This window comes from Lolium rigidum, chromosome 7, assembly GCF_022539505.1.
Source record: "Lolium rigidum isolate FL_2022 chromosome 7, APGP_CSIRO_Lrig_0.1, whole genome shotgun sequence".
Taxonomy (NCBI): Eukaryota; Viridiplantae; Streptophyta; class Magnoliopsida; order Poales; family Poaceae; genus Lolium; species Lolium rigidum.
The window spans coordinates 84,762,768-84,774,163 of record NC_061514.1 but is presented as its reverse complement, the minus strand read 5'-3'; the positions used below and the strand labels follow the sequence as shown (position 1 = coordinate 84,774,163).

Genomic DNA, 11,396 nt, shown 5'->3' with positions numbered 1-11,396 from the left:
TACAAGACTGGGAAAGATGAGCTTACGGTGCTTCTCCAGGACACCAAGGTAATCGAAAAGTAGCTCTTTTTTCTGTAATATAAATGGTTGTGTTAACTTCACTGTTGTACTGTTGTGCCAGTGTCAATTGTGAGGTGATGTGCTTGAACTTTACTTTAATTTCGAAGCTGATCTAGTTCGTTTTCCAAACAGCTTTGTTTCACCCATTGAAATGAATGCAATTTAGTGGAGTTGTAGTCTATCTAAATTGACAATTAGATCACTGTTTTACTCCTGGTCGCTATGGATGAAAAGCGTCTATTTTCTCTTGAATTTGTATCTCACTTGAATTCATGTGTTGTTTAAGTATCATGTGAACTGTTTGGCCTTTTTTCCCCCTAGTAGTGCGTTTCTTAACTCTGTCAAATTGATGAACTTACTTATTACTTTGTCAAGTGGCAGCTACATGGAAGGGGGAATGAGGACAAGTTGAAGCAGTCTTGCCGGTATGTTACTTGAAGAACAGAACTCTGAGAGGCTAGCCTGGTATATCTTGTTTCTTATGTCGAGCAATAGTTTCATGCAAGTCTGTTGTGTGTGTGAGAGAGAGAAATATGTGCATTGGATGCTGAAGTTTGATTGAACTTGTGGGTATCCTTGACTGAATGTTAATTATTTGCACGTGCCAAGTTAAATGCTGATCCATTACTAGTACTCCTGCTATGCTTGCTGTCACCGCCACCAGTAGCAGGCAACAATTGACAAGCTGTCTGTTTTTGAGTCTTGTGTGTGCACTCTGTAACTAGCTTTTATTGGCTTGGCTAGTAGTACATTGCGTGCTTGTGTTAGATTTATTCAAAGTGTGCAATGGGGGCATGAACACCGATAGCTAGCTGGTTTATTAAACTGGGATGGGTAGCTAGCTCAAATACTAGTACTGTAGTGCTTTTGGTTTCTTAATTAAAGCAGAAGAGATCCTAAACAGCGTGCCAGGTTTTTCCGTCTGTGTTGATTCACCTGTTGTGTTTAAAACTCGTCTAGCTCCCACCGGCCGCGGCTAACGCCGAGCCCCACTGTCGGCGCCATCTAGGTTTTCCCCGTCGATCCAAAGGTCGCAGGGATGTGGAGGAGGACCACCAGGGAGGAGTGAGTGCTGAACTTTTGGGTAGATCGAATTCTTTTAATGTGTAGATTCGCTCATTTGATTTGTATCGAGTCAGCTTTTACACTCAGTTTGATTTGTATGTCGTCTACTCTTAACGCGGAGATTCACTCATTTGTAGTACCCGTATGCATGTAGTCACTTTGGAAACGTAGGGAGTAGCTATTTTGAACCTATAATTGGTTATTAGCTGAGTGATCTTAGTGGTTCGGGTACAGCACTAGCAGGTCGTATGAAGCAAAGAAGAAGAAAGACGAAGGCTAGTACAGTAGACTTTCTTTTTGCCTCAAAATATCCGTCCATAAAAAATATGTCAGAGAATTATGTAAATACGGATATATCTCTCATATGCAATGGCCAATGGAGAAGCAGCAATATTCACGTACGCGAGTAGGGAGGTGGACGAATTTGAGGGATGACTTAAGTAGTAGGAGTATATTTTTCCGTAAGGAAAAAAAAGGCAGTAACGCATTTTACTTGTCGGGCTAATTAATTGGTCCAAGGAAAAGGCTTTTCGCGGGAAGCGTACCGAAATTGATTGATTACCACTTGGGCTTGGGCACAGGTCAGACCTCGTGTAGGTGCCTAGGTGGCATATATAAAACGCGCGGCGTGCCTGCTCCTTAATTACAGGGACGGTCCATCTCCCGTGCGGGGCCCGTTCTCGTTCCGTTGGCCAAGCGGAGGGGTGCCGCCGAATCGTGACAGCCTCCTGTCTTGATCGTGACAGCTGCCGTTCGTCGCGGAAAAAAAGGAAGGAGTGGACGCAGATGCCCGCAGGTCCTCGTACGGGCCAAGTCCATGGACCGGCACTGGCCGCGGTCGCGGACGGGCCAGTATGCAAGATTAATCTTAGGTGATTCATCGCGTCGTTAATACAACCAAGGTTCATCGCGCGCAAAAGAAGAGAAGGAAAGAAACTTCAAATTTCGAACAGAGGCGATAGGCCGCAACCCCCACTCGTCGTCATCCATCGCAGCCGGTCCATGGTTAACTGGCATGGCTGGCGAAGTCATGTCTCTTTTGAAGGGTCCATGACGTGGCCGAGGAACAAGACTTGGCCCTTGCCATACTCGACGATGGCGAAGAGGAACGGGTGGTCCGCGACGAAGCTCATGGGCGGCGGCGGCGGCGTGCTCGGCGGGCTGTAGGTTGGGCTCGAACACGTGTACGTCGCTCCTGCCGCCGTGGTGCCCTCCTCATCCACCTCCACGGCGCACTTCTGCCACACAGACGACACGTAGAGCCCATTGGGGTGCATGTTGGACACCGTCCCAGACAGGTCCGCGGCGAGCGGGTCGAACGGGGCGGCGACCCCGAGGCCTCGCAGCGCATCCATGGCGTTGAGCCGAGCGGAGAACTTGAACTTGGGGATTTTGCACGGGCTGACCCGCTGCTCGCGCCGGGGAGCGCAGCGCATGACAAAGTCCGGCTCGGAGACGGCAAGCCGCAGGAGGTCGCCGAGGCCGTCGCGCCTGTGCGGGAGGAAGATGAGCATGGAGAAGAAGGGCGCCTTGGGGTCTAGCTTGCCATCGCGGCCGACCATCTTGTAGAAGCACTGGAGCACCTTGAAGCCGAGGTCGTCGAAGCTCTCGGCGTACCGCATTCCAGGGTCGGAAAGGAAGGGCACTCGCAAGGAGGTGCCATCGAGACGGTTGAATTGGCTGCGGACGGTGTCCGACGGGTCGAACCTCCGGGCCCAAGTCGCCTTGAAGTGCATGGCGTTGGCGAGGACGATCTTGGCGTCGCCTTTAAACATCCCTGCGGAGACAAGGTCGCGTAAGCGCCCTCGGGTGGTTTCCGCGATGAAAGCGTTCACCTCTGCGGCCGCTGCCTCCGGCTGATCCGATCAATGGAAATTAAATTAGTTTCTCAGTTTCTACTCGAATTATCGTGCAAAGTATTTACTGTTATTGGTTGGTTCATCATGTTTACGTAAAGATTTATTGTTAATTTCGTAGTATTGTACAACCTGATTCTGAAAGTCCAAGGATCTTGCCAAAGCCCCATGAGCGGAGGAAGCGGTGGACACGAACTCCGGCCTGAGCGACAGCGATCTGTCCGCAAAGATGCCGGCGGCGAACGAGAGTTGCGGCCAAGAGCGCATCTCGGCGATTAGACAGGCACTGGTCGCGTTGAGGAGGTGGAGTTCCTGGGAGCCCAAGAAGGCCAGCAACTCCCGCAGCGTCTCACCCTTCGTGCCGGCGGCGAGCAGAGCGAGTGCGGCCCGCAGGGAAAGGGGCGAGAAGATGAAATTGGACTGCTCGGAGATGGCGTCCGCGCCGGCGACCAAAGCGACCTGTAAGCATTGGTCCATCCCGGCCGGTAGGGTGCTCCGTTCTGGAATTTTAGCGCGCAGACACCACTCCACGAAGTGGCGTGGAGCAAACAAAACCTGGGCGCCGGTCGTTCTCGGGAGAAAAAAGTAGGAGAAAGATGAAGCCCTCGGCAAGTATTTATAGACGGGAGGGAGGGTGAGGGCAACACCGCGTGTCCGCTACAGATTACAATCCGACCATCGATCCGAACAGTTCACGGAGAACGGACGGGGCTCGATCAGATTCGGGCGGAATATTACCTTTTCTTCTTCTTTTAAAGAATTTTCCCGATTGCTAAAGAGTGCACGATTGGCCAGCTTGTCTTCACGAGCCATCGGTGCATCGGTTCCTCTCTGTCCGCCGGATCCTCTCCGATCTAGTCGATGCTAATTTTTTTAAATAGTAGCTTTTTTTATTCATTTCCGGGAATAATATGCTTTTTTGATAAACTTTAAGAATGTTAAGCCCTCGGTGTCGGCCACACCGAAACGACCATGTTGGTATCGCTAAAGCCGACAGGCTGGTTAGCAGCATAATCAGTAGTTCGCACCCTAAAATTCCTGCCCCAGTGATTCCCGCCACTTCCTCTCGCCAACAGTTCCCGACATTTCTGGTCCGGCCAATTTCTGTTTCCACAATTTACCGCCATTTCTTGCCATGTTCTCCATAAAACTAGGCATCGGCATGTTTTGATGTACCGGTGCTTCTACCCCTCCCCTTCCTTCTGCCAACTCTTAGCCATCATGAGTGTGCCTTGCTTGTACCAATGTTTTAGGCCGAAGAAGATGATGGATGCAACCATGCCCCAGGTGGTGAGAGCGGAGCGGTGTTGGTGCGGCCATCTTGCCAAGGTGAAGGAGGAGGGGGGGGGGGTTGGGCATGATCCACCCCGAAACGCAAGTTCGTCGTCCACGTCGCCTCCGGTATGTTCTCAACTAATGATGAATAGGCATATTTTTATGCCATTATTGTTCTTGAATGAAAGTTCTCATTTGTGTTACCGTCTCCTCCTCCCTTGTGAAAGTGCAGCCATGGTGGTTTCGGACGTGGACGGGTGGCGGACACCGCCTTCTTCGCCGAGCCTGCGAGCGTTGGGGGTGCAACCGGGGGGGGGCTAGGGGAGGGTCTTCCTCGACACCCAACTCAACTAGGATGGTAGGACCTATGCGGCCTCCGACGGCTGTAGGTTGCACACCATCGCGATGCAGTACTCGTCATGGAGTTGGCCTCGATGGTGCGGCAGCTACAGACGAGGATCCGATGGCCAAGGCCATGCATCGTAAGACGGCGTCTGATGGTGCTACGGTGATGGCGCCAGACAATCTTTGTGGTGGTTGTTGTGGAAGCGGTTGGGGAACCCTAAGAGAAAGGTGTGATGAGCATAGCAGCAAGTTTTCTCTCAGTAAGAAACCGATGTTTAATCGACCAGTAGGAGAAATGCGTGACTTCTGAAGGTGTTGCTAGCTGACTAGTGGCACGGCCACTAGTGGGAAATAGGCCAACTGTGGCGCACCAAATATTCCTTCTTAGTCGCCACAGTTGTCACGCGACTAGTATTTGAATTCTGTGGCGCATCTACGTACATGCGCCACATAATTTTGCACCAGATTTTGTGGCACATATCTGTGGATGCGCCATAGAATATTGCCCTGATTTTATCGCGCATCACCATTATATGCGCCACAAAATTGTTTTTTTTATTTTCGAAATTTTCCCATTTCTGCAGTATATACTGGTATTACACAGGGAATATACAGGTATATACATGAAATACATAGCATTGTCCACAAATAACATGAATACTCACGAATGACACATAAATGACATGATACATACAAATCTTCATCGTTACATCATTTAGATTCAAATTATTACACGTACATCACAAATGTTCACATCCATGTCTTAGTCACCGGCCACCTAGACTAAAGTAAAGTAGAGTACAACTGCGGTGGCGGTGAGTAAGAGGGGGACCAATAACTTCACCCGGTTCTTCTTCTTCCTCACGTGTCCCCTCCACTGTGCTACCGTCTCCTCTCTAGTCGCGTATCCCTTGTAGTTGTTCCTGCTGAACTTATGCACCTGCTCGAGACAGTCCTCCACTCCTCATAGACACCTGGAACCCGACCCAGCAGCGGCGATTCCCTCGATCGCTTCTTTCCCAGCACGGGGCACTCTTCCCAATTTTCCAAAAGATCGTATATTTCTTCGCCGCTCCTCGGTCGTGGGGCTCTTCCGAGCTCCTCTTTGCCATTAAACAGGTCTCCGCGTTTTCTCCACGGGTGATCCAAGCGAAGCCACATTCGAGTCCCTTGGAACACAGTTTTAGAAGACTCGGGAACCTTCGCAGCTGCAGATGCGGGGTCTTATCCATGCAGTTGACACATGCCTTGAATCCGTGGTTCACCTGGCACGGTACATATGCGTAACCATGATAGTCCTACACTGTCGTGAGCAATGCGGCTCTGAGAGGGAAATAATCTCTTTTGTACGCGTCCCACGTACGTGTTGGCGTCTCCCACAACGTGGCTAACTCCTCTTTTAACAGACCGAGATACAGATGCATGTCGATACCCGGTTGTTTCGTCCCCTGAATAAGAATACTCATGTGTACGTACCGCTACTTTGTGCACAACCAGGGAGGTTGTACGACCATACAAAAACGGTCCAGGTGCTATGCGTGCTAACATCGACCTTATTCTTGACAAACGAGCGCCGTCCTAACTGCAATTGCTTCTGCGAGTTCAGGTATTGTAACCTCTGGAGAATTGTTAGCACAAACATCGACCAAATCTCCGCGATGGTCACACACCACAATACCAGCGCCTGCTCTTTGAGAAGAATCAATAGAGCTTCATCAACATTAACCTCGGCGGAGACCAAGATAGTGCCCTCGAGGTCTCACGTTTGAGGTAGGCGACAGGCTTCATCCCAGCAACACTATATTGTACCCCTATCGAAACTTGTTACGAGCATCCTAAATGTGCCAAAAGGTAAGAGTATATCCACTTGGCCCTCCCCCAAATCCACCCCAAAGGATTTGGGGGCACCGGACCCAAAAAGCTCGCTCAGTCGGCCCCCCGAAAACCCGATTTTCACCCCCAGGACACACCTGACCCACGCGGGGGGGGGGGTGGAGCTGAAAATCCGTGGGCCAGCATTGTCGGCGACGACAGAGCAAAAAAAGCCCATTTCACCCTTGAAGCCACGCCTGACCCACGGGAGGAGGGGGATGGAACTGAAAAGCTCGTGGGCCAGCATTTTCAGTGACAACAGAGGAAAAACCCCCCATTTCACCCTTGAAGCCACACCTGATCCACGGGAGGGGGGATGGAGCTAAAAAGTTCGTGGGCCAGCATTGTCGGTGACAACAGAGGAAAAAACCCCCCATTTCGCCCCTCCCTCACCCACCCCCACTAGATCACCGCCGGCACCAACCCTCTTCGCCTCCGCCATTTCCAACCGCAGGACATGCCGGTCCTCCGAGCAAACACACCTCGTCACCCCTGCCTACCTCACCATCTACCAACTCCCGACCACCGCCAAGAGGCGTCCGCCAACTATCCCCCACTCTCGCAGCCGTCTGTTGCATACGAGGTGTTTGGAAATTTGCATGTTCATGGATTTGAAGGACGAGGAGATAGTCATCACTTTTCTTGAGGAAGAGGCCGATGCTACTGCTTCCGCCACCAATGACGAGCATATGAAGATCCCATCTTGTCTCCTAGGCATATACACCCGAGATTTGAAGTTGTGGCGTGTATGTTCGAGGCTAGGGCGGCGCAAGAGCAAGCCGAGGCAGAGGTTGGAGGGCTATTGAATGTTGTACGCCGATTACTTCGCTGATGATCGACTACTCGATGATGTGGTATTTCGGCGCCGTTTTAGGATGGAAGTTGTTTATGAAAATTGTGTTAGATGTCGAGTCCACTGTCACTGAGTGTCTGTACCCGAATTATCGAATTATGGCACATAATGCAATACATGGACGAAGCTAGAAAAAGATATTAATGGGGTCATGTCTATATTCTCACTATTTTATTGGGGTCATGTTCTATAAATAATTATTAGCTAGTGCTAATTAGTGAAGATTTTTGTGTTTTTCATGGGTGTCAACTGATACCAACCCCTATGAACCAGCTTCATCGCTGATGCAATAAGAGGATTTCCTAGGATGTTTGAAAATATCAATTGTATGCATTGGTAATGAAAAAACTGTCTATTTGTATAGCAAGGAATATACAAAGGTCACAAAAAAGGTTGAAGCGTGGTTCTTAAGGCAGTGGCAGATCACCTCGCAAAAATGGTTGGAACACAAACTTACCATGTAGGCACTTGTTCTTCCATAGTCATGGACGATATAGTTCCTCACAAGTGTTGTTACATTTTGTTATCTTCTGGGAGGTTCATTGGACGTGGCACAAGAATTTAGCAGTGCCATGGAGCACATGATAGGTTCATTGCCTGTGGCACAAGAAATTAGTTTCTAGTTTCTGCATAGCAAAGACGCTGACCAAACTTACCTAAATGTTCCCTAATTTTTGTGCGAGGGACCTAACTGTTCCCAAGACCGCAAGGCACAACAAGAATTGATGTATCTCAGTGCTGTCAACGAAAGTCATAAAGAGGACTGTAGGAAGTAGGCTGCTACCGTGCTACGTGATGGCAGGTAAACAACTGCTGAGCCGCCAGTGTCGACACGGCAACCTTTTGACACGATGCACCTGATGAATTATAAAAAATCCTGGACTTTACGAGTTAATAGTTATGAATTTTTTTTCGAATAGTTATTAGTATGACTGGTAAGTAACGGCTTAACGTTATTCTGGCACTTTTCTTTCTGGCCACCCGCAACGACCAACGAAATGTTTTTGCTTTGTTAGGTGACCAATTTGAATTTCGGTCCCAGAATTGTACACAGGCAACGCGGTCTTTCAGTGCATATGACTTGTGCTCTTGGACCAAGAGAAGAAGAAACATAGAGGAAGCCTGAACCCGGCGACGGTGTACAAAATCGGGTTTGTTGTCTCCCAGGCTTGGCTCATTCTGCACACTAGAAACCACGAACAACATTCTCCTCCCTGGTCTCCAACCCCTCTCTGTCTCTCGTCAGGATGGCGCCGCAGGTATGGTTCCAGTGCATTTCTGCAGATCAAGCCTCTCTCAGCCATGGACAATTTCTTCGATGGGTTCTAATTGCAGAGTTCTTTGCATGCTAGCAGAAGGTGGTCCTGAAGGTTTCTTCTATGAGCGACGAGAGAGTGAAGCAGAAAGCAATGGAAACTGTTGCAGATATCTATGGTGAAGTGCTAGTTTTGCTGTTTTTTCAGCTTATGTTCTTCATCTCTTTCACTGATCGCTTGCTATCTTGGTTAAGTAGTAGTAGTATGCGGAGTAGCATTCAAGGTTCAATCTCTGATCATGATCTGAAACAGGTATTGATTCGATAGCCGCCGATCTCAAAGATCAGAAGATGACGGTGATAGGTGATATGGACACCGTCACGATCGCCAAGAGGTTAAGGAAGTTCGGGCGGATCGATATCCTCTCTGTTGGGCCGGCCAAAGAAGAGAAGAAGGATGACAAGAAAGGGGACAAGAAGTGATCAAACATGGTAGTTCTTAGTACTCCTATGTTCGATCCCGTGGATCTCTGTCTCTTCGTCTCGATCTCCAGGGTGAATTTTTTGTTTGCTTTACAGTGTATGTAGTAAAGTATCCAAGATTAATCTTAGGTGATTCTTTTCCTGTATAATTATTCGGATATCTAACTTGGCTCAGTTTCTCCTCAATATAACTGCTCTCGAAAGTGTGTGAAATGCAGAGACAGAGAAATATATTTCTGAATATACTTGGAGTAGGCCTCAATATGATTCATCTACTTCACCAATTAAGAAAACATTATCGAAAAAATCAATCGAGTGAACGAGTTTCCTCAGCGCGCGTCGTTAATACAACCAAGGTTCATCGCAAAAGAAGAGAAGGAAAGAAACTTCAAATTTCGAACAGAGGCGACAGGCCGCAACCCCCACTCGTCGTCATCCATCGCAGCCGGCCCATGGTTAACTGGCATGGCTGGCGAAGTCATGTCTCTTTCGAAGGGTCCATGACGTGGCCGAGGAACAAGACTTGGCCCTTGCCATACTCGACGATGGCGAAGAGGAACGGGTGGTCCGCGACGAAGCTCATGGGCGGCGGCGGCGGCGTGCTCGGCGGGCTGTAGGTTGGGCTCGAACACGTGTACGTCGCTCCTGCCGCCGTGGTGCCCTCCTCATCCACCTCCACGGCGCACTTCTGCCACACAGACGACACGTAGAGCCCATTGGGGGGCATGTTGGACACCGTCCCAGACAGGTCCGCGGCGAGCGGGTCGAACGGGGCGGCGACCCCGAGGCCTCGCAGCGAGTCCATGGCGTTGAGCCGAGCGGAGAACTTGAACTTGGGGATTTTGCACGGGCTGACCCGCTGCTCGCGCCGGGGAGCGCAGCGCATGACAAAGTCCGGCTCGGAGACGGCAAGCCGGAGGAGGTCGCCGAGGCCGTCGCGCCTGTGCGGGAGGAAGATGAGCATGGAGAAGAAGGGCGCCTTGGGGTCTAGCTTGCCATCGCGGCCGACCATCTTGTAGAAGCACTGGAGCACCTTGAAGCCGAGGTCGTCGAAGCTCTCGGCGTACTGCATTCCAGGGTCGGAAAGGAAGGGCACTCGCAAGGAGGTGCCATCGAGACGGTTGAATTGGCTGCGGACGGTGTCCGACGGGTCGAACCTCCGGGCCCAAGTCGCCTTGAAGTGCATGGCGTTGGCGAGGACGATCTTGGCGTCGCCTTTAAACATCCCTGCGGAGACAAGGTCGCGTAAGCGCCCTCGGGTGGTTTCCGCGATGAAAGCGTTCACCTCTGCGGCCGCTGCCTCCGGCTGATCCGATCAATGGAATTAAAATTAGTTTCTCAGTTTCTACTCGAATTATCGTGCAAAGTGTTAATTTCGTAAAGCTTTATTGTTAATTTCGTAGTATTGTACAACCTGATTCTGAAAGTCCAAGGATCTTGCCAAGGCCCCGTGAGCGGAGGAAGCGGTCGACAGGAACTCCGGCCTGAGCGACAGCGATCTGTCCGCAAAGATGCCGGCGGCGAACGAGAGTTGCGGCCAAGAGCGCATCTCGGCGATTAGACAGGCACTGGTCGCGTTGAGGAGGTGGAGTTCCTGGGAGCCCAAGAAGGCCAGCAGCTCCCGCAGCATCTCACCCTTCGTGCCGGCGGCGAGCAGAGCGAGCGCGGCCCGCAGGGAAAGGGGCGAGAAGATGAATTGGACTGCTCGGCGATGGCGTCCGCGCCGGCGACCAAAGCGACCTGTAAGCATTGGTCCATCCCGGCCGGTAGGGTGCTCCGTTCTGGAATTTTAGCGCGCAGACACCACTCCACGAAGTGGCGTCGAGCAAACTAAACCTGGGCGCCGATCGTTCTCGGGAGAAAAAAGTAGGAGAACGATGAAGCCCTCGGCAAGTATTTATAGACGGGAGGGAGCTGAGGGCAACACCGCGTGTCCGCTACAGATTACAATCCGACCATCCGAACAGTTTACGGAGAACAGACGGGGCTCAATCAGATTCAGGCCGAATATTACCTTTCTATATCTATATCTAATCTATATGAGGACGTGGGCATAGCCTGGTGGTTAGGGTCGCAGTGGCAGAGTTCAAATCCTGTCCGGAACGAATTTCTGGAATTCTCACGCCGAGGTCCCGCTTCTACTATATCATTTAGTGTCTAGTTCCTCCTAGCACTAATTCATTTTTTTTCTATATCTAATCTATATATCTATATATATATATATATACTAGTTAAAATAAATGTTTGGTGTCTTTCCCTTTATCGAAAAAGCTAAGTGCCCTCGTGTTGCTGCTGATTTAAAATAAATGTTGGACATAACTGTGTATTTAAT

General features: G+C 50.2%; 1 protein-coding gene, 1 long non-coding RNA gene and 2 pseudogenes across 2 annotated transcripts; 2 read left to right on the top strand and 2 right to left on the bottom strand.

The window, feature by feature from the left end:
* LOC124677905 lies at window positions 1-693 on the top strand. Its single transcript, XR_006994269.1, has 2 exons — window positions 1-48; window positions 442-693. It is a non-coding gene; the product is annotated as an uncharacterized LOC124677905 (long non-coding RNA).
* Window positions 694-2,153: 1,460 nt separating this feature from the next.
* Window positions 2,154-3,450, bottom strand: LOC124671613 (annotated as a pseudogene).
* A 5,068-nt stretch (window positions 3,451-8,518) lies between these two features.
* Window positions 8,519-9,064, top strand: LOC124669972 (heavy metal-associated isoprenylated plant protein 39-like). Its single transcript, XM_047206498.1, has 3 exons — window positions 8,519-8,585; window positions 8,682-8,760; window positions 8,895-9,064. The coding sequence occupies exons 1-3, from the start codon at window positions 8,574-8,576 to the stop codon at window positions 9,062-9,064; spliced, it is 261 nt and encodes an 86-aa protein (XP_047062454.1). The 5' UTR covers window positions 8,519-8,573.
* A 478-nt stretch (window positions 9,065-9,542) lies between these two features.
* Window positions 9,543-10,814, bottom strand: LOC124671612 (annotated as a pseudogene).
* Between the last annotated feature and the right edge of the window lie 582 nt (window positions 10,815-11,396).